The sequence below is a fragment of the Anguilla anguilla genome, chromosome 9, assembly GCF_013347855.1.
Source record: "Anguilla anguilla isolate fAngAng1 chromosome 9, fAngAng1.pri, whole genome shotgun sequence".
NCBI lineage: Eukaryota > Metazoa > Chordata > Actinopteri > Anguilliformes > Anguillidae > Anguilla > Anguilla anguilla.
In genome coordinates this window covers 30,795,578-30,822,904 of record NC_049209.1, presented here as the reverse complement: position 1 = coordinate 30,822,904, position 27,327 = coordinate 30,795,578, and the positions used below count along the sequence as shown (strand labels likewise).

General features: G+C 42.2%; 1 protein-coding gene across 2 annotated transcripts; it reads right to left on the bottom strand.

Moving 5' to 3' along the window:
* Window positions 1-5,580: 5,580 nt before the first annotated feature.
* LOC118235771 (somatostatin receptor type 1-like) lies at window positions 5,581-12,410 on the bottom strand. 2 transcript variants are annotated; one of them, XM_035433544.1, is made up of 4 exons: window positions 12,045-12,410; window positions 9,589-9,672; window positions 8,845-8,913; window positions 5,581-8,222 (listed from the first exon to the last, which is right to left on the bottom strand). In XM_035433544.1, the coding sequence occupies exon 4, from the start codon at window positions 8,092-8,094 to the stop codon at window positions 6,973-6,975; it is 1,122 nt and encodes a 373-aa protein (XP_035289435.1). In that variant the 5' UTR covers window positions 8,095-8,222; window positions 8,845-8,913; window positions 9,589-9,672; window positions 12,045-12,410; the 3' UTR covers window positions 5,581-6,972. The 2 variants fall into 2 exon arrangements, with proteins under 2 accessions (XP_035289435.1, XP_035289436.1); XM_035433545.1 differs by lacking the exon at window positions 9,589-9,672.
* Between the last annotated feature and the right edge of the window lie 14,917 nt (window positions 12,411-27,327).

The window sequence follows — 27,327 nt, the reverse complement described above, 5'->3', positions numbered from 1 at the left end:
GGTCAGTTGCCGAGTGCCATTGCGCACAATAACATGTTTTGTGAGGTCTAATTACACAGAGAGAGGCTTGGCGTGTGGCCTCGCTTTCATGTTTAGGTCCGCCCCGTCACCAGCAGCCCTGGAGTGACGTGTTCATTAATTCAGCTCATCGCATCCGTCCTCACCACATATGTCTGCGGCCCGTCAGTCTAAACACCGCCTTTCTACTTATGAGCATTCTTGTGCGGGGGTTACCCGTTAGAGGACACGGGCATGTAAACACACAAAGATCCCCTGATTGCTGTTCCTGGAGCTGTACCTCTGAGGCTATTATACACATCTACCCCGAATCACATTTCTGGAGAAGTGGGACCGTCTGTTAACCCCTGGCAATGAAACCAGCCAGACAGCCAGCGTGATCAATGTGTCAATGGCATTCAGGTGTCCACATTTAAATGCTCTCTGAGTAATTTTATCAAAAAGATTTCCAAATAAGGCGGTGTTGCTTTATTCTCAGTTTGGAACTTTTGCTGTTGTTTAAACTATGACAAAGAATGACTGAATATCTTGAATCTCTAGAAAAAATGAACAAAACAAAACAAGCATGGCAAAAATAAAAAGTAAACATTTTACAGAAATATGTCACTAGCAAAAAATTACACACAATTATAGAAAAACACAAGGAGCGGTTGAGGGGGAAGGGGCAGCCAGTGGATGACTGATTGCTATTCAGTTATTTATTCATGGGTCCAGATGTCTACTGGGCACTGGTTGTCTATTTGGAGGAGGATGGATGTAGGGAGGGAGGGGTCAGCAGAGATTTTGCTCTTTGCCCTCCTGACCCTGTCCTTATGCACTTCCCCCATACCTCAAAACTTTTCATTGGAATCCTACTTCTAATTTGCATAAGGAGTTTTATTTTTAAAAAAGTGTTTTGACCCGACCATTTTATTTTATTGTATTTGTGATTTGTGAGAGAATATCATTCACCAAGTCTCTCATAGACATGTGACTGATTTAATTATCAGAGGTAAACTGGGAGCCTCCACTCCTCCTGCAATAGGTGGTGAAAGCCTAGAGTACTTATTACCATTCTTTAAAACTGAGAGTGAGTGAAGACGATTACGTGCATTACAGGTAGACTGCTGTATAATTGGGGGAGTCTCGGTTGACACTGCACTACACTGATGGTACACTATTTGAGTGGAGTTTGGCAGTGTCCTGGTCAAACTCTCCTGCGATCTGGGAAAACCTCCCCTAGTTTAAGCAACTTAATTATCCCTTACTCTCCACCTTAGCTGATATGTGGTGAGTGCTTTGGTGCAAAATTTATGCTGTGCATTCCCAGGTGGGTGCTACATTAGTGGTGGATATGTTTCCACCATAAAAACGGGCTCTTAAATGAGTTTCCCTCGTCATTGTTTTCTCAGCAAGAAATAATTGTCTGGAACCTCTAAACGGCCCAGAGGGATGACGTCAAATATTTTACAGGGAAAAAGAACAAACTAATAAATCTATCCCAATTTTAGAAATAGTGAAAAAGCTTGAAAATCCCCAATATTACAATGCTAATGTTTCTGATTCAGAATAAACCACAAGAAGTGATGAGAAATATTTTTATTTCACTGTCAAAAATTGGCCCATTCATATTGAGTCTCAATTGAGGGAATGTTGCGCTGGATACATCCACTAGAGGCACTAGAGAGCATAAATGAGTACACCTGAATGAATGAGTGAATGAATGAGTGAATGAATGAATGAATCATTGCATTTATGTAGCACTTTCCCGAACGCCTAAAGTGCTTTACAGTGATGAGTGGGAACTCACCTCACCCACCACTAATGCACATTGCACATTGTTATGCATTTGACATGTGACCAGATGAATCCAACACACTTCCTCATCTGCATTCATTCCATTAGGGAATACTAGCAAGTCCTGGTATCTAGTTAACATAGTACATACTGTAGTACTATTGCAGCACACTCAACAGTGCACTGCCGAGTATATAACGGGCCAGGGGTTTTTCAAACTCGATCCTGAGGACCCACTCTAATTGCTGGTTTCCTTCCCTACCATAATTGCAAACTTTGAATAGTATTGAGCTATTAACTATACTTAATCAGACACTTAATGTCTGCTGAAGGGTTCACATTATGTCAGAAATAGCTTTGTGTGCCACGAAGAATAAATATTCCACATTCACATTCCCAGGACTAATAACAGTCAATCAAACACTGCTTTCATTTTCTGTAATGTGTTGTATGACAAATTATTTCTTTATAAAGAGGTTAAATCTCAGAATTGATTTAATTATGAGTGTAATCAATGGGGTCCTAATTGTTGAAAATGAGGTCATCTGGTGACTGAAACAGCTATTTTAGAAATATTTAAGTTCAGAACCAGAGAAAATGGCAATAGGACAAACCTGCATTATGTTGTAATACATGAACGTACAAAATTATGCTTGAATTTAAAACGTTTTTAACAAAATTAATTGATCAAGATATTGGCTGTGATAAAAACCAGTGTATAGAGTGGGTTTCCCCAGGGCCGAGTTTGAAAACTCACTGCCATAGATTGAACTTCCATAGAACACTTGCCAAAAGTACTTTAGAGTGTACAGCACATCCAAGCACATTGAGCAGTAAGAAAAGATCAGTGTCCCCGTATGAGCAGAGTGAGTGAATGCAGAGGGAGTTGCCTACGATACGAGTTTTGCTGTTGCCACAACTGTCGTAATGCTCCCGTTTGACTGGAGTAAAAAAGCAGCCTACTTTAAGAAAAGGCAAATAAGTCATTGCAATGACATAACATATTTAATAGATAGGCCAGAGAACGTTAATTTATTTTACGTGTTTTGCAAAGCTCTGTCACAGAACTCCCCCGGCGCCTTCGTGGCATGTTTTTCTGTGCAAACAATTTGTAGCTGACGAGTTTGGAAGAACAGCTCCTGTCAAATCCAGGAGTCCACAGGGAGTTTTGGAAAGTCAATTGTGCAGAGTTGCTTGGGGTCACTAAGCTGAACTACAAGGAATGAAAGGATGAAAGAAACAAGGTTTCTTCTGGTGCGCACCCTGATTTTAATATATGGTCAGTTTCTCTGCAACTTCTCTTAATATTTTGACATCGGCTATTTACTGTTTTGGCTGCACTGTGCTTCTGCTGAGCTGATGTTTGGCACACATTTTAGTTCTTCAGTATTATTGTACGTTTCATGTGTTCTGATTTCTCTGCTCTCAAACCAGCGGATCATTTTAACAAGGCTTTTGTCATGCCCTGAGATAAGTGTGAGCTTTTCACTCAGCAATCCCTGAGCCATGCCAGAACAGCAGTATTCGGTGAGATGGCCCTCTCCAGGTCCAAAAATCCAGAATAGAAACTAAGGTGCAAAGAATGATACGACATGGCAGAATACCAGCTGCCCTGTCTCATTATACGCGGCTCAGTTGGGAGTTTTATTAGTAGGCCTGAATCCGTCTCTGTTATTGTGTTCCTTAGAAGCAATGTGTAGCGCTACTTTGTCTACTTGGACAAGTCTGAAAAAACCCTTTAACACTTTATAGTTCTTTACTGAACATTCTAATGCTGATGTACGTAACAGCTGCTACTGGTAACTGAAAGCAGTGGAGGGCTAGAACACTGACACTGACAAAAAAAATAAAAATCCAAAAAACCTACTCTTCAAATTAGTGTGGTAACTTCAGGACAGGCTCAGGTCAGCAAGAAGAGTAGACTTCCAACCTGCATTCATAACTTATTTATAGTCAGCTAGTTTCTAAAGTAGAGGTTTTGATGATGAAACCAAGTCTCACTGCATTTGTACATTTGTAGCATCAACATGGAGGGAGTAAGCAAAAATAAATAAAATAAAATAAAATCGTCATGCATTATTTTGGACGTTTACTCATGCAATCCTCCCAGTCATGAATCCTCAAAGGATGTAGGATAGACATCCATCCGTTCGGGTCAGATTTTCAGATGTACGCTCCCTGGTAGACATTCCTGTAAGCTAGTGAGCGTTGACGAAGGGCAAATCTGGTCAGACCAGACGTTTCCCTGCAAAATGCACTTCATAGTTTCGGTAAAATGTCGTGCATAAGGTGGATACAGATCCTTGTCTATTGCTTAAAGTTAAAGGTTACACAATAAACAACGTAGTTACAGTACCAGGGGAACATGTAAGGAGCATTGCAATTCTTTCTTCAATATTTTAATCAAATGCAACTTTTATCAATTGCAAACTTTACTTGCTGCTCTCACCTTACATCCACCTTTCCATTTTTCTTGAGGACTCTGTGCAGGGTTTCTGTGTACACAAGCAAGAAGGAATGAAGTCCTGGGTTTTTTCTCACTCTGTCTATACAAGTTACCTCTGGCTACTTCAGTTTTGTCCCGTATGCAGGTTGAAAGCTAAGCTAGTTGGAGACTCTAAATTTCCTGTAGGTATGAGAGAGTGAATTGTATGTATGGACTGGCGACCTGTCCAGGGTGTATTCCTGTCTCTCGTCCAATGCATGCTGGGATCGACTCCAGCCCCCCAGCGATCCTGACCAGGGATAAGCGGTTTAGATAATGGATGGATAGGCCACCCATAATTTAGTGGATGTCAGATGCTGCGATGGGAAAAATGAAAAGTCGTCCCTCATTTTCACAGAGAATATGAATATGACCTACAGAGAATATGAATATGTCCAAGATTGTACAACTTGTAACCAATATGCCTAACAAAAGCTGTTGCATGTATTTTTGGCAATATAGCTCATGTAAATCATACGTATGCACTTACTGTACAGTCTCCTGCAATTTACATCACTCTAGGATAAGAACGACTGCTGAATGGATGTAATTTAATGTGATGTAATGAAATGTTGAGATGAAATGTAATGTTATGTTATGTTATGTTAAATCACTGTCAAATACAGTCAGATAAATATGTTGTTCTTTTATAGCAACTTAAGAAATGACCAGCCCCCCCCCCCCCCCCCCAGGCTTCCTGTGAATAAAGAAAATAATGTCATGTATGCTTGTCCATGCTTACTGATGTGTTTTTGACATGATGATTGACAGGCCAGGAGTGGACACACCTGGGCCTGTAGAGAAGAAGAGGGGGTTCTGCACCCTTGCATGGCTGAATGGCTGCAGAAGAAAAAGGTTTCAATGAACTTTTAAAAAATATATACATGAAAGCACATGCTGAAATAGCTTGCACAGGTCTGATTTCTTGTTTCTAAGTGCTGTCACCCCCATGCTACTTTTTATCCCACAACAAAATAAACAACATTTACAACATTAACAACATCAATGAAAATTCAGTTAGTTGTAAAAGATGACTATACAGACATTTACTTAATTAAGGCATGGACCAGTCATTCGTTATTCTAAGTAGCAAAAATACAGCACATCACATCTGACTCTCTCACAAGACTGTAATATTGACTTTTCTGATAAGGTTCTCAATGCTCTGCCAACAAGATATTGTATCTGCTGCTTTATTGTTGCATTACTTTGATTAATGAAGGAAATTAATTACTTACTGTATGTGTAACAACTTTATGACAAGGTAAAAAATATATTGAGAACGAGTTTCAGGAGATGGATAACTTCAAGTGCAATAATTTATTATGAAATCACACCAAGGCTCTGAGTCAACAGCATAACACCTTTAGCTTACTTAATTTTGAAATGAACACGGTTTCACATCATAAATATGATTTCAGTTCCCTGAAAAAATGAAAAACATAGACTACAGCAACTTAAATTTTCACCTGCACTTGGTATATCTGTACACTGTAATCTGTACATTGTACTTTTTGTAATGACGCTGAGGCCTGCCAAGAAAACAGGAACCGAGTTCTCATTTGATAAACGTGCTCCATTTGTGCTGCTGTAAACATTAATTTCCTGGTTTCGTTTTATGGGAGCTCAGGATAAACTGTGAATATATATTGACCATATCTTTCACATTTTGTTGGCTTCCTCCTGCAGAAGAAAGAAGTAGCAACATAAGGATGCACCGATGCCCAGGGTTCAATTAGTTAACACATTAACATTAGCGCTTTCATAAAAGGGACTGTTTGAATTAAAGCTGAATCCTGAGGTGCTTAATGAAACAAGCTGTGAAAACCTGATTTAAAGCATATGTGGACATAATCGGGTCATTCTTGACAGGCAGAATTAACAGCGCCATTTTCATTAGGAGTTTGGATTAGGAAAATTTACATTACACCAGGCTGGCCAGCAGAGGATGGGCCTCCACCTCTGTAGCTGGGTTTCTCCCGAGATTTCTTTCCAATGGGGAGTTTTTCTGGGTACTGTCTGAGTGTGTTTCTTCAGACTGGGGAGTTATTTTTAACCTCAATTGCTCGCTTTTTGGGTGTAGAGGCTTGATTTTTTTGCCCAATTATTCTTTTCTGTTTCCACTGTAAAGCGTCTTTTTCACACAGTCACAATTGAACTGAATTGAATTGAAAATAACTTTTCCTACTTTAGATAAGTGTTCGCAATGTAGAGCCACGTTTGAGCACCAGCAGGAGCCAGGATCCTGATCCTGAAAAAAAACCTGCGCGGGTCACCCATGTGACAAGCACTCAAATTTTCTTTTAAAGGCCTTTTATAACCCCAGGCTGAAAGGTTAGCTGTTATTACGACTCTCTCCGTCCAGCAGTTTTTGACAGAAGGTTCACATAAGTACTGATAACTACTGGTGACTGAGCACTAAGACTCCTTTGTTTCCTGAAAGTCATTTACGCTTATGCACAGGGAACATTGTGCATTGTGATCCACAACTTCAGCCAGAAAGTATCCAGTACCTATTAATCAGGAGGGTGCGCTGATAAATTGCTGCCCCTAATGAGAAGTAGCATCCATGCATTGCACATAGATTGTTCCGTTTTATAAAATGTGTTAATACATTCTCTCTTTTCCCCCTTCCCCTTCCGTCCTTTCCTTTGTCTGCTGCCCTTTTCAGTATCGATTCCCATGCTTATTTCTCACAAAGCGGTGATTCGGGAAGTGTACGTTCCGTTGCGGTAGACCGTGTCGGAAGCCAGGCACTCCTTGAGGGGGAAGCGGCGGGCGTGGTCGTCGGCGAGGGGCGGGGCCCGGCGCTTCAGCGGCATGGCGCAGTAGTCCACCTGCTCGACGTCGACCCCACTCTCCAGCCAGCGGAAGCAGACGATGCGCTGGAAGGAGCGGCGGAAGTTGTCAGAGACGAAGCCGTACAGGATGGGGTTGGCGCCGCTGTTGGCGTAGCTGAGGATGACGAAGAGCTGCGTCACCATGGGGTCGGGCGGCCGCCGGAACACGCTGACCAGCTGGACGATGTAGAAGGGCATCCAGCAGACCACGAAGACCGCCACCACCAGCAGCACCATGCGGGTGATCTTCTTCTCCGAGCGGCGGCGCTGGAGCCAGCCGGCCTTGAGCCCCACGGCCCGCAAGCGCACCACGATCAGGCAGTAGCACAGGCAGATGGCCACCACGGGCAGCAGGAAGCCCAGCAGGAAGGTGTACACCACGAAGGCCTCCGACCACGACGACTCCGGCCACAGGAAGTTGCAGTCCACGCCACCGTCCCGCGACGGCACGGTGTCGGCGAAGACGATGATGGGCAGGATGACCACCAGCGAGAGCCCCCACACGCAGGCGTTGATGATCTTGGCCACGGATGGCCGGCGGTAGCGGGCGGACTTTATGGGGTGCACCACGGCGACGTAGCGGTCGACACTGAGCACAGTCAGGCAGAAGATGCTGGTGAACATGTTGATGCCGTCCACGCTAAGCACCAGCCGGCACATGAGCGAGCCGAAGGGCCAGTGGCGAAGGGCCGCCGAGGTGGCCAGGAAGGGCACGCTCAGCATGAAGAGCTCGTCGGCGATGGCCAGGTTCAGGATGTAGATGTTGGTGGCCGTCTTCATCTTGGCGTACTTCAGGATGACGTAGATCACCATGGCGTTGCCCGTCAGCCCCACGCAGCACACCAGGGCGTAGATGGAGGGAATGAGGATGGTGCTGGGGCTCCGCTCTGCCTCAAAGTCCTCATAGTCCAGGGTGGAGTTCAGAGGCTCTCCTGTGGGGAACAGCGCCCCCTCTGTCCAGTTGGGCTCTGACATATCTGGCGCCTAAGCAAAAACGGGGCTGGTCTGATTCAGTGACTCGACTGCGTCTTCGCCACTGATCTTCTGTTCATGTGTGCCTTGAGCCCAGGAGGGTCTCCTTAAAGCACTCAGTTTGAAATAATCTGGAGAAAAATAAAAACTAAAGTTGTAAAATCAAAAGGTTTGAAGCAACACGTCATATTTCTCAGTGGATTGGAGGAACCAACTGGGGCACATGCTTAATTGAAGATTAATCCCATGTCTGTGTCTTTGATGAATTTTACAAAACAAGGCCTTAGTTGACACATCAGACAGCATTTTGGAGTTTCAGGTGCTACCTGAGAACTTCTCTTTGCTGTAATGGAAGACCCGTTTTTCTGAAATCTCCTGAATGATTCCATGCAACCACCTCTCCCACCAAATCGCTGTCTTCGGAATTAACTGCAACTGCAACTCTAAGTGTAGGGTTGTCTTAAAATGAAAGGGAAAACTTGGCACGCCTAAGTGTTGGTTTGTCTTAAAAGGAAAGTAAAAACTTGACATGCCTAAGTGTTGGTTTGTCTTAAAAGGAAAGTAAAAACTTGGCACGCCTAAGTGTTGGGTTGTATTGTAAGGAAAGTGACAACTTGGCATGCCTAAGTGTTGGGTCGTCTTGCAAGCAAAGTGACAACTTGGCATCCCTAAGTGTTGGGTCATCTTGTAAAGAAAGTGACAACTTGGCATGCCTAAGTGTTGGGTCGTCTTGTAAGGAAAGTGAAAACTCACCATGTGCTGGGGGGAAGTGAGGCCAGGCAGGGTGGGGCCAGGCAGAAAGGACAGCTCTGAGATGGGGCCCTGCAGCACAGTAAGCAAACAGAAACACAGCTCTAGCTAAGCACGCTTAAACACATTTATTTATTTGTTTTGCCTCGACCTTTTTTACTTAATGCAAGTGCTCTCGTAAATGAAATTGATGTCCCGTGCGCAGTTCAGCTGTAATTACACACGCAAGGATTTCTATTTTCTCTAGAATGTTTTCCATGTCTTTTCTGTGGAGAACGCATAAATCTGCATAAATTAAAAAATAATAAATAAATCTTCCCTTTTCTGAGTGAAACCGTGCTTGCCCTGTATTATGTACGCATTTAGTGCCGGGCATGGGTGGCTTTGGAATATTATGCGGTATTGCACTTAATGAAAAATTGTTGTGAGACCAGTGTTTGATTGCTACGTTTATCTGATTAATTCGCTGGACACGTGTATTAATAAAGGCGAAATACATCAAACTGCAGACTGCTTGCGATGCCCCACCTGAGGTGTGAACTGGGAACTCTCTGGGTGCAAATGTAGTTCATTAGCTACTACTTCACACCAGCACCCCAAAAATAGTGCCTGAGGGCAGGAGCTGAGTCAAACTCATGAATTCTAATGAAAACGCAGCGAAATAATGCATAAACTTTGAAAAATGAGCGCTGATATCAATTCATTGTTTGACCTTGACAGTAAGCCTGCTGTGGGAATTCATTTTACCTGTGACACACCGGGCTGTTCACTGGCTGGTTCGAAGGGCTAAACCGGACACCGGGGGCCTGTGGGACGTCCCGTCCTCTGAACCTGTGACAAGTGGTTAAGACCAGCAAGGTGAAGGTGAAGGCTTTTTTTTAGATTTCTCACTTTACAACGGGTAGCTATCTCCTGCCCCTGGACCCTCTGTTCAAACAGTACTGACCTCTGGAAACGTTGTATTACACACACACACACACACACACACACACACACATTTCTGTTGCCCATTACTCTTGTCAGTAAGTAACAGTAATCACAGTTATTATAGAATAATGTCAGGGGGGACTGTGAGACTTCTGGCTTTTTTACTGAGTTCTATTTAAATACAGTACTGCGAGAGTTGTGGCTGCCATCCTTGATAGATTATATTGTATTGAAATCTCTTAGCAGACACTCTTATCCAGAGTGACATACTGAAGTGGAGAATGTGAATGTAACTCTCAGGGACACGGGCTGCTGGATGGCTCATTCGGTCCAAGCACCATGTTGTGGTGCATGGATGAGCCTCGTGGCCTTGGATTGAGTCCGAACTGTGCCAGTGTCGACTGGCTGATAGCTCCATAGGGCAACAAGCAATTGGTGATTACACAGCCTAGGGTACAGTATGGGAGGGTTCAGTCTTTTAGGGGTCAGTGTGTCATGGATTAGCTTCTCATATGTAGCTTCTCATATGTAAAAAAAAAAAAACCCTAATTAGCAAAGGGAACGGCAACTTTCCATCTTGGGACAGCACTCTGCTATGTAGGTGGTGTTCAAAAAAACAGAAGAGGACCACCTGATGAGCATGCTTTCAGTGGAGCCAAACAAACCACTCAAGCTGTAATTAGCCACGCATCATTTCTGCAACCCACGTCGGTATGAGATTCCCGGTTCCCATGGGGATGGCCGATGAAGGGGGGGGGGGGGGTAAAGGATGAAACAGGCGCTGCTGTCTCTTCTCCTGGGACAGAGCATGTGCACCAAATCAGTACTGCGGTCCGCGATGATCCCCGTGTGTGTGTCTGCGTACATCTGCGACCGATTACCCGACCGCACGATCTGTCAGCTTCTGGACCCTCACCGAGTCGCTGTGGGGCGGGGGTGGGGGGGGAGTTTGGGAGGAGGGCGGGGAGGGGGGTGACATTGAAGGTGATGTACGCAGGCTTTTTTTTTTCAGGTCTGAATTTTGTGCTATGGATAAACCGGAGTTAAATTCTGCTCTCCCTGAAGGAGGCGCAGGATGGATAAAGGTGAACACAGCCCTGCAGGCGGGGCGAAACCCTGGAGCGCTGACGCAGACCTTGAGCTGCTCATGACAAATTGGAGAAAGCATCTGTGTCTCCTCCATATGTGCACTGACTTTAATGCAGTTTATGGGTCTCTACTGTTTGTTCACGAGGGAAAGGTACCGGTGGCCAGAAAGGAAAGAAACAGCTGCTTGAAATTGAGCATTATTCTGAACGTTAATGTATGCACGTGCTAAAACAGACTCATACAGAGTCACATTAAGAAATACTGAGGTTGAAATCGAGAAGGGGAAACAGACAACGCGAGCAACCAGCAACACAGCAGAACCACGTTATTTGCATGTTAACTCCGACATCAGTGTGGGACGGACAGCTAGATTGGCTATACAGATTATGCCTTATGTTTTAGCTAATATGCAATCCCACAGTTTACAGTAGATAAGGACTTCATGACATCCAGAATACAAACACAATACAAATCAATCACAGTGATACAGTCCAGATGAACACTCTCCACACCCTTGCATCTGCATTCTGTTTTAAGTTTCACTTCTCTGCATAATCAAAATTGTTTCATAACATCACAATATTATTGTAATACCCAGAAAGTAACCTTGCAGACATGAAACTGACAATTGAAAATATTTTTCTAAAAAGTCATTTTGAAAAATTGTTTTTGTCCATCATAACTGAATGGCAAGTGAGAAAATCCTATTTATGTGACAGACAAGCTATGCTAGATAGATGAAAACCACATTTCTCAAAACACAAAAGTATGAATAAATGTGTGATTACTATTTACTTTATACAAACAAAATTGCAGCAATATCACATTACTCCTGGCTTTCACCAGAGTCTGACATGCAAGTATCCACAGAAACTGACACAGGTGATATTGAAAGAACGTCTACACCAACAACCTGTTGTTACAGGTTGGAGAGAAATGCATGAGTGATGGAGAAATCACCGAAAGTGGATGAAAGAGTGAGACAAGTATCTGTATGCAGAAAAAAGAAATATATCAAATAGGTTTCAGGACAATGGAACACAGACAGATAAAATGATTTGGGCAGGGGTTGCGGGGAGAAGGGGGGGTGGGGTGGGTGGGGGGGGAGGGGAGAGCAGTGAACAGGAGCAGTTCGCAGGTGGATAGGTTTATCCCCCTGCAGGGAGCATAGTGACTATGGATCATACCTCCTGCAAAGTTCCCAAGAAACTAGCTGCCGGATCGCTCAAACACAGGCTGAGACCTCAGCGGAACATCCACCCTCACGCTTCCACGATCCCATCGCTGGTCACCTGTCACCTGGGATTCCTGTGACAGCGACACTCCCGCACCAAGCCCCGTCGGAAACGGAGAGAGAAAGAGAGAGAGAGAGCCCGGTCACCCCGAAGGAGAGGTTGTCAGAAGCTTCGGGACGGTGGATGGTGGACGGTGGAGACCTGCAAACCCAGTCGCGGAGCGGAGGAAAGCCTGCTCGCTGCCAGACGGGCATGGAGACTGGCAGAGTCAGAGAATCCAGAGAATCACAGCTGCCGTGTGCGCTGCAGCGGATGAATCAGATGCACTGCCTTTGATCCATAGAGAGAGAGAGAGTGAGAGAGAGAGAGAGAGAGAGAGAGAGAGAGAGAGGGGGGGGGGAACAAGGGGGGGCAGCGAGGCGGAGAGGGGGAAAAGGAGTGTGTATGTTAGGGGGGGGGTGGGTGTGAAAATTATGTGCAGTTGCCAAAGTGGAAATGGTCTGCTCTGAACTCACTCTGAATGCATGGCTGCTCCCTCAAATCTCAACGAGCTGTAACCTTGTCAACAGGTGCCTTTTGAGCCGTATTTCGATTCATGGCAATCCAGCCTTAGCACACGAAGCCTCTCCTGAACTCCTCTCCTGAAAAAGCCATTGAAATTCAAATACACACTCTTCAGCAGCCCCAGCATGTTTTTTCAGGAGTTAACTGGTCAACCAGAATAGTCATCCAGCAGCTAAGACCCTCCCTTTCATTAGCATGTCTCTATTCAGCAATCACAGCTTCAAGGCAATGATGCCTTGAGTTTGGAAGGTGTGCCAGAGGCCTGACAGTTTTTATAACTCCTTGAACTGCTTACAGCTCTCCTCTGCAAAGCTCCCAATAGTCAATTGTTGGATTGCCCTTGGAATAATGTTATTGTTTGAATTAATGGTAAAGTTGTGTAAACATGGTATATTCTTTAGTTAAAAAACAAATTGTCGAAGTTTTGTTTATTAGGTTAACATTTACACTTCCACTATTAATGGGGTTCCATTGCTTTTTGGTAATACCACATTTTTGTGTTCCTGTGAGATTTTATTATTTTAAAAAAATTATAATTTGGTGCCCAATGTGGGGCTAAGCATTTCAAATTCCAACCCAATTTTGGAATGGACAATCATCTGTAACCACAGATTGTTTATGCATGAACCCTACTGCCGATTCGGGTAAACATGCAAGAATCCCATTGTCGATTTGGGTAGATATTCATGAACTCCACTACCGATTTGTGTAGACATATCGAACCCCACTGCCTTCAAGAAGACATCCATGGTTCTGCTCCAAAATGCGTGGTGTTGCCAGTTAATTCTTTTCATACTGTAGACTACAGCTAAGCTTGCAAGTAAAGCTGGTGTACTTATTTTCATATCGTAGACTACAGCTAAGCTTGCAGAAAGCAGAGAGGGAGGAAGAGCTTTCATATGCAGCTTTAGCATGTAGTCCATGGGCAGCTCATTGACCAGTGGAAGTTGCTAGATAATGATAAACCCTCCCATACCCTGGGCTATGTAATCTCTAATTGTCTGTTACCCTAAGGAGTAATCAGCCGATCGGCACTGGCACAGTCCAGGCTCAATCCAAGGCCATAAGGCTCATTCATGCACCGCAACGTGGTGCTTAGACTGAATGAGCCATTCAGCAGCTTGTGTTCCTGAGAGCTACACTGACATTCTCCACTTCAGTATGTTGCTCTGGATAAGAGTGTCTGCTAACTGACTGCAATGCAATTTAATCTATCAAGGATGGCAGCCTTAACTCTCACAGTACTGTGTTTAGATAGAACTCAGTAAAAAAAAATAGAAAATTCTATACTAATTGTGATTACTGCTCCTCACTGCCAGTAGTAATGAGCATGTGTGCATGTGTGTATGTGTCCACATGTGTTTATTTGCGTGTTTCAGTAAATTAATGTTTTAGCATTTAGCAGACACTCTTGGTGATTAAGACATAATTGCATGCATACAGCTTTAGGCAGTGCTAAAGTCAAGTATTTAGGAGTGTAACTGGTACAATATCTTAAACGTATGAAAGCATGTACAGTATGTGTGTGAATTTACAGACTAGAATTGGATCTCTGAGAGTCTGTGTGGACATCTTTATTTTAATCAATGTACGGTGCATCTGAGGTAAATGCATTTCCTCAACAGCACTGACCAAATTACTGAAATAGTGCTTATTTCAGCCAATAGCCAATAATTTTGTCAATTTCTTTGTTAAGGGTGCCAGTCCTTGTAAAGGCCAAAATAAATCCATAAATGATTTTTCATGAAAATATATGAAATCCTTAAATTGTGTACATTCCTAGTAAAATTATGATTTGAGACATTCAGCCATAGCTTTGTGTCATTTCAAACTTTCAGTTTTTCCAGAGAGGAATTCAAATGTTTTTGGTAGATAATCAAGCTGACATGTCTAAAGGATTTTTGCAACTGTGGTGGTAATGGATCATTAATCATCCCTTCTGCTGTGACAGTAATTTTGGTAGAAGGTATCCACACAGCTACAATAACACTGGTATAAATAGGAGAATGACTGGCATTGCTGTGATGCATAATAATTTTATCAGATCTTTTTTTAGTGCTGTCAGGAAATCCAGTTTTTCCCAACCTACTTTCTTTAGATTTCTACAGCTCTAAAAAAAGTGCCATGTTGTATTGTTCAGCAAATAAAACAAAACATGTCAGTCAAAATGATCGGAAAAACACATTCTACACAATTGAGTTAAAGTTGACAGTTGAGAGAGAGAGAGAGAGAGAGATACTACCATTGTGACCTGGATTGCCCGAGAACCTGTGTTTGTGTACCAACGCACGTTGTTTGAAGAACTGAATTGGACGTGTGAACTTGGATTACCGACTTTGACAGCGAGAAAGGATTGTGGGCTTGGTTGTTGATCCCACGCTTCCCTGCTGTTTGTCATTCCCCCCAAATAAATCCCTTTTTCTTCCTGTTGGACTTTGTGTTCTTGTTTTGTGCACCGTATTTTTGAATGTAAACTTCAAACCAAACATCCTAGGTCTTTTCACAAGTGCTATACCTTCTTCTTTAGCCCTTACTCAATTAAACTATATTTTCATATATTAAAAATATATTGTTATACTTTGACAATGCATTTGTATATATAAATGCTTCAGGCATTTAAATTGCCAATATACGCCAACTTATTTTCATATTTTATTTAATAACAAATTATTTTGGTTATATTTTGATATATCCCACTGAGACTAAAGCACAAATAACTGGTAACAAGATCTGTGTCACAAATAATGCAGACACTATAAAAATTCATTTTATACCATAACTATTGTACACAATGAAGGATCTCTGGAATTCCTTAAGTGATGGATTTAAAGAACATTTGATAATGGTATGTAAGGCTTTCTATCTTCAGTCAAAGTATAAAATGTTCACTTGCAGCTGAGCTCTGGAACGTTGGACACAGGTGGCACAACTCAATCACACTCCACATACATAACACACTCACTGTGGTGCAATTAAGCAGTGAGCACCATCATGATTGCCAGTTAAAGTATATCTGGAGCAAAAGTTTGCTTAGAAAATGGGCTCTGAGTCACTGAATACAAGTGGCAGTGCTTACCTCATCAACTTGTAATTCAATTGCACAATTGACATCCAAGATTATTTCCCATTGGGGGGTACAATGCATTCAATTGGCAACTGTTGGCAATAAATTACAGTTGTATATTTCATGATGTAGATAAGCATTGGGCTACAAGGTGGTTAAATATCAATTTTTCTGTGCAGATTTCCCCCCTTGGTACAATAAAACGAAAGGTACTGTCAAAACGGCGCACATTAAGTAACTCAAAAGCATTAAGAGCTTTATGCGTACATTTACCAACGAGAATTATAGGGAACAGGGCAAATTGAAATCCCCATTCATGCTGTTAAGAGATGCTTTTAATTTAAATATCCAAAAAGCCTCCCCTTGAAAAGGTCTGAAATTACTATTGACGCCTCTGTTGTGAGAGAGGACAATTTCAGGACCAATAAAGGTAGGAATCAGAGAGACCTTGATAAGCCGGATTGAAATGCTGTGATCCTCATGATTTTTGGCACTTTGTGTTTGAATGAACTCCATATTCACAACACTTAAAAATTGTTTTCCTTGCATGCTGCAACATTCCAATTGGATGCATATTCTGAAAAAATAAGTGCATTCCATTTCACAAATAAGTGTAGTTGAAAAGATATATAAGGCAACATTCTACGGCAGGAAATGAAAAAAATCTCCCTTTTAAATATTGTTCTGATTTGCAGGTATCACAAAAGCCTACTAAGCTGGCTTAATGTACAGGCAGCATCCGATGGATCCTTTTCCAGGTAGAATATTCCAATAATGCAACAACCTTTAAAAAGTTTAAATTTCTGTTAAAACATTGGTGGCTGGTATCATTCTCGCTGATGATCCCTAGGAGATGGAAGGCCTGAAGGCAGTTATGGTGACAACAGAGCATGTACTGTATGCATGTACAGTAACACTGCGTATCTGAGCCCACCTTTGTGAACCACAGTGGTGTCCTCTGTTGTCACCTACAAATGCTTCCCCCTCAACACTAGGAAAACCACTGTCAGTTCCTGCTGGTTGATGTGGTAATGTCTGAAAATAGGTTTCTATGTTATGCATACCGACCATTCCAAACACCACCCCAGTTTTTGGAGAGGTCATCAGTCATTGTAACACTCCTATGCAACATACATGCTAAGAGCTGCTCATGGTAATAGATGGGCGGCACTTAGCTAGTAGTTTAGACCGGCCAGGCAATTGTGGTTGACTGTTAGCTGGTAGTGCACGCCCTGGATTTGTTGTACGCCTGACACATTGACCCAGTTTTGCAAGGGACTCAGGCGGAGGAGGCCCAGGGGGCTACTGACACAGCTGCTGCCATGAGAGCCAAGGCCCTTTGTCACCGGTGAAGGGTCACACTTAGACTCTCACTTAGGTCACCCTCACTTAAAACACACATTTCTGAAGCAGACAAGCACGCTTATGGGAGTAATATATGCCATGTCCTGTGTTTTTAAAACTCTATGTTATTAGTGAAGATAAACAACAGAACACAGTATACAGTTTTACAAGTCACATAGACATAGAAAAGAGGGTTAATAGTAGGCTTCTGCACCGTGTCATAGATCATGCTTGTGCAAAGGCCGTGTTCCACCCTACAGCAAATTTGCTACAATTGTCTAGCTAATTCAGTCATGTGACATGCCTTATCCCAACCCGCTGGCAGTTGATTCTGAAATGAAAGAGAACCCTGGTTTTGTAATGGTCCAGTCGGCTACTGTGACCATGTCCTAAATATTTTAATAGGCTGATTGAATCGCAATGCATGGTACCTGATTTTCAATTGTTTGTTTTAGTATTATGTAGCATTTTCCTGCTCAACAAGAGAATTTCTAATTAAGCATAAAAAATAGGCTGATTAAATCGCAGTTTCTGATACCAGATTTTTGTTTGTTTGTCTGACTTCTAATTAAGCATAAAAATATGCAAGTACTGACATTGGCAACAAATTATTGTTTTTATTTTTTATTTATTTTTTAATAATTTAGAAAATACATAGTTTTTATAAACTGGCTCCTCCATTTTCAGAGATCAATAATCTAAAAAACAAAAGCAAATATATATACATAGCACGTGTGGCCTAGTCCATTGATGGCCCACATAACTCACTTTCACTCAATACCCACATATGGAAATGAATGACGATCCATGGGTGGCCCAGATCCGGTTGCCAGATCCTGACTATTTTTTTGGGCCGTGACTTTAAAAGAAAATTGCCCCAAAAAAATGGTCTGGATCTGGCAACCGGATTTGGGCCACCCATGGACTGTCATTCATTTTGGACACGAGGACTTAGTGAAAGTGAGTTATGTGGGCCGTCACTGGACCAGGCCAAACTTGCTATGTGGGCTTTGCCTCAATGGAACTGAGAAGCAGCAGAATAGTGTTGGGTCATTTGTGCACAATCAGTTTTTTTGAACAAAACTTTAGTTGAATTAAACAAGGGCCATTTTCATTTTAGGCTTGTTTTTTTTTTTTAACTAATCCCTAATCTATTAGTTTAATCAGTTTAATCTATAATATGCACTACTGGTCAAACGTTTTAGAACACCCCCATTTTTCCTGTTTTATTTAAATTTAAGCGGTTCAAGTCCAGTGAATGATCTGAAATTGTACTAAGGTAAGTGGTAAACTGCCAGAGGTTAAAAAAAATAGTTTTGGTTACCATAAACTGACAAATAATGTAAATTTCAGTGTTATAAAAAAGGCCTTTTTTATCAGGGAACAAGTAATCTGTTAACAACTTACAGCTTTTCTGAAGCAATGGAAGTAAATTAATTATTAAGCCTTGAAAGTTGATGCAAATAATTCCTACAGGTGTCCCAACTTTTGTTGATTACTAACAAACCCTCTCTCTGTATAAAGTCAGTGTTGGAACAGACTGTATTGCTACACCCTCTGAAGCATTATTTGGATAATATTGCACTGCAAGAAGTAGTATACTGCTAACATAATGGCGAGAAAAAGGCAATTAACAAAAGAAGACAGACAGACCATTATAACCCTTAAAAGTGTAGAGAAATTGCAAAGAAAGCCAAGGTGTCAGTGAGTACAGTTTCCTACACCATCGAAAGGCACTTGGAAACTTGAGGAAACTTTGACAGGAAGCGGTCTGGCAAGCCCAAATCCACAACAGAATCAGAAGACATGTTTCTGAGAGTCAACAGCTTGTGTGATAGGCAGCTCAGAAGACAACAGCTTCAAGCACAGCTTAACAGTGGTTGAAGTAACCAAGCCTCAGTTTCAACAAGAAGAGAAGACTTCGAGCTGCAGGTTTGACAGGTCAAGTGGCAGTAGGAAAGTTGTTGCTAAAATGGCTAAATAAGAAAAATAGGCTTGCCTGGGCCATGAAGCACCAGCAGTGGACTACTGATGACTGTAAGAAGGTCTTATGGACCGATGAATCAAAATTTGAAATCTTCGGTTCATCACACAGGGGTTTTGTACGCCGTCAAGTAGGTGAAAGCATGGTTCCTCACTGTGTGATACCAACTGTCAAACATGGATGGGGAAGCGTGATGGTCTGGAGCTCTTTTGCTGGATCCAGAGTTGGCGACTTGCACAGAGTGACTGGCACCCTGAACCAAAAGGGCTACCACAGCATTTTGCAGCGCCATGCAATACCCTCTGGTCAACGTCTAGTTGGTCAGGGGTTCATCCTACAGCAAGATAATGACCCACAATATACCTCCAGGCTATGTCAGAACTATCTTAGAAGAAAAGAACAAGACGGTAGGCTTCAAATCATGGAGTGGCCAGCACAGTCTCCTGACTTATACCCCATCGAGCTGGCTTGGGTTGAACTGGACAGAAGGGTGAAAGCAAAGCAACCTACAAGTGCAACACATTTGTGGGAACTTCTGGGACAGTGTTGGGAAGATCTTTCCGAACAATATTTGATTTCCATTGCAGAACGAATGCCACGAGTGTGTTCAGCGGTTATATCTGCAAAAGGTGGCTACTTTGATGAGTCAAAAAATTAGAATAAATTGTGTTAAACAGAACGATTCCATGATTTCTTTTTTTAAAATCTCCAATTGTTTATTTGTTCTATGCTTTAATTTCAGAGTACATTGAGACTGCGTAAATTTCAATAAAAACTGGAAAAATGGAGGTGCTATGAAACGCTTGACCGGTAGTGTATATCTAGCATAATCTATATTTTACATTGTTTTATTTTGTAGCCTGTGTTTTGGTGACTCAAGTGCTTATATTTGTCATGCCACTACAGCACTTTGAAATTGAAATTGAATTGAAATGAACTGCATCACCCCCATGTAATGATTGGTATATTTGTTCTTATACTATATTCTTCAGCAGCAGCTAGCAGATGGTTTCTCTTGAATATCTTGAAGACTCAATGCAACAGGGAAAGAGTTTGTCGTGTTCATTAGAAATATTTTTGCAGAGGACTCTCTGAAGATATACACCTCAAAATGAATTACAGGCAGTGAATTAATATTTTACAAAACACATACATTTAGATACATGTTTCATTTTTGGAGATATGACTGAATATTGTGTTTTTGCAAAACACAGTTTTGAGAAAACTGGCTTTAAAAGTTTTTCGGAGGATTTTGCCCTTTATCATGATAAAATACACCCTCAAACCAGGAACTATTGTATGGAATTGTGATATATATGTACATCCTAATACAATGCTTGTTATGATTTTGAATAGATTTGATTATGATAGTGATTAAACCATTAATTCATAAAGATATGAAAAAGACGTATCTCAAGTTTTACCTCTGATTTAGCTTTAAAACCTTAAACTTTTTAATTATTCCTCTTCCCAATTTATTTTTGTATTTCTACCCCTTCATTATATAGCCTCAAAACATTGAACACTGATTAACTTCTCTCATTATTGAAATATAGCACTAATATTTCAAGGGGTGGCCCTAAATTTTGATAGCCCTCATCAACAGGTATTTATCTCTGGCCTGGTAGCTATCCCACAGTGCCTTCTATAAGATTGCTTGGAGGAAAATGGCTGCCTGCTGTCTCTTTTGTCTACCCACAAGCTAAATTGCATCTGGAACTTTGAGGACAAAGGGACTCACAGTAGCTCTTCAAGCTGCAGATAAAGCTTGTTTTTCTGTTCACGTTTTGTGGAGTGGGGAATAAGGCACAGATTTCAAAGGCTGGTGGAGTTGATTCAAGGTGTACATGCCCATGATGTAAAAGAGAATAATATGGATCATTATTTGAGATATAAAACAGAACGTAGTTCAGCCTATACGCATAGCTGCAGAAATTTTGAGACCCCGATGTTCACGTGTTTTTTTTTTTGTAATTATGGAAAATTTATGCACAATGTATAGTTGCCCTCCAAATAAATGTATACATATAGTTATAATTACATATTTGTATAGTTAAAACAATTTATTCATATTACCTAAACTTGCCTGCTACTGTCAAAAATGTAATGTTTTTTTATTTTTTATAAAAAATTTAAAATCCAGTGGACTGTAAAGTATCATTGGACATAATAAATAATAATGAAATAATATTCCATGCAATGTACATTTCAGGTAAAGTAGTCCGTTTGATTGCAAAATATAATATTAATAAGAAATTATCATTAGCTGAGGAGTTTGTAAAAAAATTAACTCAGTTTAATCACATTTTGCAAAGGGATTTAAGAATGTGTCTCAACTGCATGCTACTGAGATCAGGCGTGACCAGATGAAATAAACCCATGGCAAATATTATGTCTTTAAAAATATAAATGTGCTAAGACCGGTCACAGTTGGGTTAACGTGAGAAGTGGGGCTTCAAATTTGTTTTCACGCATCATTTAGCTTACTGCACATTCTTTACTGCCACACGGAATCGCTGAACGTTTTCGTACTGAACCAATGCAGGCTGCACGTGGGGCCTTTGAGTTGTTTCTGAATGAAAAACTAACCGGAAGTACAACTGAACAAAACTGCTGGCTAACCAATGTTTGAATATTTAAAGTGAATTGAATCAAAGGACTCAAAGGTCCCTGAAAGAAAATGAAAATGTCCACCACTACAATCCAAGCCTCAGAGCTCTGATGCTCTGCGCAGCCTGCTCCGGCACACACAGACTCAGACTAGCCAATGACAGCACTTTGTTTTGCACATGTGCAAACTCTATGGTTAGACAGAAATAGCCTGTAAGAGAAAAGGAACTGTGTGAAAATGCACATGTTGGTGTGTGAACCAACAGGAATTTTCATGATCAAATTAATAAGAATTCAAAATAATTTAAACTTCATGTATAAGGGATGTTAAACTAGGCCGCTGCTCTGAGAGACTGACCTACCCATTTAGGATGACCTACCCAGTGCTGTAATTCACAAGCCACCACATTATGTTACACTTTGTTGAAAAATGTGTCACTGTTTGATATCCATTTGTTGTTGTCCTTTTTCTGCAGTACCAAAAGGGCTCTTCCGTGTAACTAATGGAAAGATACTTAAGTTCTCTTTGCTTGCTAGCACCACAGATTTCCTGTTATATCATGGTAAGGTGGTACAGAATTATCAGTGGGAGGAGCCATAACTGACCACGTATGTGTAGTATGAGCAGGTAAGGTCATACCAAGAGTTTAAGGCAGTTTGTCACAACAGCGCAGCTGGTGGGCATGTATATTCTCCCTCTTTTTCCCCTCCTTCCTTCTTCTCTGTCTCAGGCTCTGCGTCCTCTCTCCATTTTCTCTCACTCCTTCCTGACCTCTCTCTGGTGTGTTGCTCAAAGTTAATTGACTGTGTCCGTTATGAAACATCAGCTGTGTTGGGGGGAGGGGGGTTGTTGAGGTACACAGCCACAGAGAGCTGAGGAGAGAACAACATTCATGAACAAAGCAGGCCACATGTGTTGAGATTCCATTTTATTTCTTATTTATGGTTTAACGCTGGCCAATTGCGTCAGCTTCTTCTACAAACTTTGGCAGCCTCTGGCAATAGTGTCCATAAAGGTACGTACCCCGCGCCCAACGCACTGTGGCAAACACGCCTGCCACAGGCCACCGAAGTGGCTTTCTTTGGGGCCCTCCAGCACAGAGACACAGGGAGATGATGTTAAAACAGTCCAGATTTATTTGCGAGGGTGTGGCAAGATCTTACAGCCAAAATGAGCAGGTGTAACACAGTCATGACCGAAGCTCCCCTGTGTGGGCGGGGATGGCAGATTTAACCTGTGCGCAGTGATTACCTCACTACGCACAGGTGCAGCCACTCCCTGTTCCTGGGTCCAATTAGCCTGGCCAATTATCTAATTCTTAACCAATTATCCAATTGGCCAGGTCTAATTAGCTTGACCCAGGGCAGGTGTGGCTGCTTAAACCAGCCATCCCCACACCACAATCTACAGCAGACTTTAATCTGGATTGGTTTCCCAAGGTTCCTTCTCTGGGATTTTGGTCACAGGCCATAGTCTGGTTTCCCTTTGAAACTTTGGAGGGCACCTCTGTTCTGACAATATCAACTTCTTTCATATGCCTCTTCTTCTAGTGACTTCCGTGGAAATGCTGCTTTGAGGTGTCAGAAAGCTGCTCCAAGCGAAAATCATAATCACAATTTTCAATGTTCATTTTGCAACAAAAAAAAACAGAAAAGTGCAGAGTCCAATGCTGAAAATTGATTACATATTCTCAGCAGGGAGTCAGCAGTTATTACCGCAGTCGGACCTGTTTAGCTCATTGTCATTCAGGCTCTTCCCTGAAAAACAAAACAACTCTGGGCCGGATCCAGACCAGAATCGGTGCAGATCCGGCCTGGAGTCGCATGCTATCTGAGTTCTCCATGAAGCCCCATCCAGGAATCGGCCTTTGCACCATCTGCACAAGTTTACCGGGTTGCCATAGCAATACAAAACCCAGGTCTAGGGAGAAGGTGAGGTGTCAGACAGGAAGAAAACACATTTATCAGCAGCCACAGACAAGAGAGCTCTCATTCATGAGTATTCATCCCATGTATCCCCACTTCCCCCCTAGCACAGCTTGCAGCTGGAGGACCTAGGAAATGCCCTCTACGGTGTACAAGATGAAGGGTATACAAAGGGGCAGCTGTTTTTAAAATGGTTTGACCAGTTTGTGAAGAACATATCCGCAGAGAGGCTGCTGATCATGATCAAGGGTCAGCACCAAACCCATATGACCAGGCATGGACTGTAACCAGGTCCTGCGGAGAGAACGGCCTCAAAAAACTTACTTTGCCCCGCTGGTCATGCTGCTTACATCCTCCAGCCCCAGGACATTAGCGCTTTCAGCCCCCTCTAGATGGCAGTCATACTAGCATCACCTAAAAAGTGTAACTGGCATGAGGACACATCATGGGGAGCAAGAAGCAACTTTTAGTTTAGATAAAAATACATGCAGTGGCAAGTCTTAGGACCAGTCCCCAAGCAATGGGGGCCCCGAGTGTTGAGTTTTAGGCATTTTGGGTGACATGAAGGCCAGCTTCAGGATGGCAGGAATCTACCCTCTGTCCAGGGACGCTGTGGAGACCACCCAGGTGGGTCACATTTGTCATGTGATCCTTGATTTGTTTAATTATGCATGCATGTTTTATCTGATGGCAAATGGTCAAATAAATGAAACTGAACTACGCTCTACAGGCAGTGAAACTGGTCCCCTTTGTATCAGCAGCAGTCGCAGCCACCTTGGGGTCACACTCATCGCCCGTACTGTCCGGCACACCTTTCGCCACCCCGTCACCTGTCCCACGCCCCATCTGTAAAAAAGGTGACGTCCAAGAACTCTCCGGCGGCAACAGGTGTCATTCCAAAAAAGACCTGCCAAACAGCCCAAGCTTTGGGGGGAAACCCATCGGGTGACACACCGTCCACCCCTGCCAGGGACAGGGATGACAGGGACAGACAGGGACAGACAAAACGCTGAAGCAGGAGGATTCTGAAGAGAATTTTAAAAAAAGATGCAAAGGACAGGAAGTGGTGGGAGGGCTTTTTGCAAAGAAATGGGAGAGAAGGAGAAACAGAAAGCCAGTAAATAAAGAGCAGAGGTGCCCCAGGCAGGAGGAAACGGCGAGCGCTGTGCCAGCTGCAGAAACCCTGTGCCACCCGGGCCTGCTGAAGATGACGCCGGCTGGGTGACGTGTGACTGCTGTAAACCTGTGGTTCCGTCTTGAACATGCCGAGCTAGCGGAAACGGAACTGGCTTTGCTACAAACGCTCCTCGCATTGAGCGATCAGTGTTCATAGCAACTGTGCACTGCTTTATGCTTTTATCTGGTTTTTATTGCTATTATCGTTCCCTGACGTGTTCTTAACAAATCATTAATGAAATAAAATATGTTAATATTTTATATGTTTTTATTATTTAATTATAACAATATTTTGTGTCTACTTTGAACTTCCCAGAAGTAAACACTTTGAATTATAATTTGTTATTGAATTATAAATTCTTAATTCACAATTTACATCACTGATAAGAAAGATTAATTAGAAATAAACAATTTAGAAAATTTTATATAATATCAGGAACAACATTGCCAGTTTTCAAATGAGAAGAATGGCACACAATGATTTTGTATTTTCATTTTTTTAAGAGCTCTGGATGTCAAATTTGGGTATGGCGAGCACGTTATGGAATGCCGTGAGTTGATTTTAGGAGCCTATCTGTGTGGTCTGTATGAAACCCCATGACCTATCACAGTCGTACATACATAGCTGGACAGGATGGTTTTTATTAAATTTCACAAAAGCTATTGGCTCATAAAACATTTCATATTAGAAGTTGAATTTATAAGACATTTCCCATGAGATGAGCACACGGCCGTGCTCGTCCGGCTCTAAATAAAGACAATGTTGTCATGCAAGTGCACTGAGTGTACAGAACACAGTGAATCTACCTCAACCTCCCCCCACTCACACCCCCGTCCCAGAATTGTACCCTTGAGCCCTCTCACATTTCAATGCACGCACTTGCTTGAGTGTCGCAATGGTTCCTCCCATATCAGTAGTTTGCCAATTTTGGAGGACTTAATGAACCCTCCTCCTGATGTCCACATCTTTGGACACTTTGGTGAGGCGAATTGCTCATAAAGCCACAAAAACAAAAATTCCATTAAGAGTCATCACTATAAACGACCTTGGTTTCAGCAATAGAAGTGAAGAGCACGGGTTGTCATGACAAGGAAAAATTTTGAATGTCGGTAAAACAATGGGTTAGGCTATAGCCTATTGAACAGCAGCGAGTTCATGTTTTTTAATGAATCACAAGTTAGGATTCTAGGCCGTGTAATAGAACAGTGCTACTTGACTCATAACTCTTCTCAGTTTCTTTTGGCAGGAACTGAGAAGCAAACTTCTCAGTTTGGATAATAACAGCCCCAGGACCATGTGTTTTTTTTTTGTTTTTTAAAAGCGCACACATTACTGGTGTGGCAGTACCAGAGAAAATTTTATGTTGAATTTAAACTAAATGCTGTGAAGTAACTCCAACTGAAGCAGCAGTCATATTTTACGGCACAATGTGGATCAGGTGTGTACTCAGGCCCTAGTGTGTTTGAAAAAAATATATCACTGAAATATATGACTGAAATTGCACGCGTGCTTAGGCTTCAAGGGTTGAGGGGTGGAGGGTAGACATTGTGGGACTTTGTGAGGGATTTATAGAACACAGTGAGTCTACCCTCCCTGTCCAAGCAGGTCTGGAGAAAACTTTGTGTCAAAATGACAAAGGACAGACAAGAGTGCACATTCTCCCAAGACATCAAGCTCATCACTGCTGTTGTGGACAGCAAGATGGACTAAGACATATGACATATGAACTGTGGATCACAATAATCTCGTATCGCCATTCTCTGATTCCACTGAAAATTGAAGAACTAGCCAGCTTTCCTTCTTTACAATTATAATTTTCAAAAGACTCAAGGCTCGCTTTTAGACAGAGACTAGAGCATCGTGTGTGGCATATCAATTGACTTGTCTCGTGTTGAATATTAAGCACACCCCCTTTGTTGTAAATAATTTAAATTCTTCTGTTAATGTATATTAATCGAACAGATTATTATGGAGGGGAATGTTGTTCATATATTTGCATTATTTGTGCACTCACAGTGAATGAAAGTCTTTATTTTTATGGATGAGAATGCTTTGATAGACCACCTGTCTGTGGATTGCACCATCTGCTAAATTCATGTAAAGTACCCGAGAATGATTCCACAGGCTATCTGGCATGCAGTGTGTGGATTTGCCCTGTGCACTGATTCAGAGACCTTTCTCTTTCCCTCTCCCTCGCTGTAATCCATCTCTCTTTTCCCCTGCCTCCTCTTAGCTGATCTCCGCTGCTGTTTCTCATTCCCACTCTTCATTTACTTTCCTCTCGTTTTTATCTTTCTCTCTTTCCCTGTTGCCGCAGACTGATCCCGTGTGGTTGCTGCGCTCCATGAGGACTGTGTTCATGCTCGCTGCACTGAGCAGCACATGACTGCATGAGATTCCTGGATACGCAAAGCCGGATGTTAATATTTCACCCCTAAGTGTGTTAGGCTGAACCGTAGAAAGTTCTTTAAGTCCTTTAAGAGTTTTCGGCCAGTGAAAACGCAGACATTAAAAAAAGGTGGTCAGTGAAAACACAGATATGTCTCAAAGTGAGGCTAATATTGAG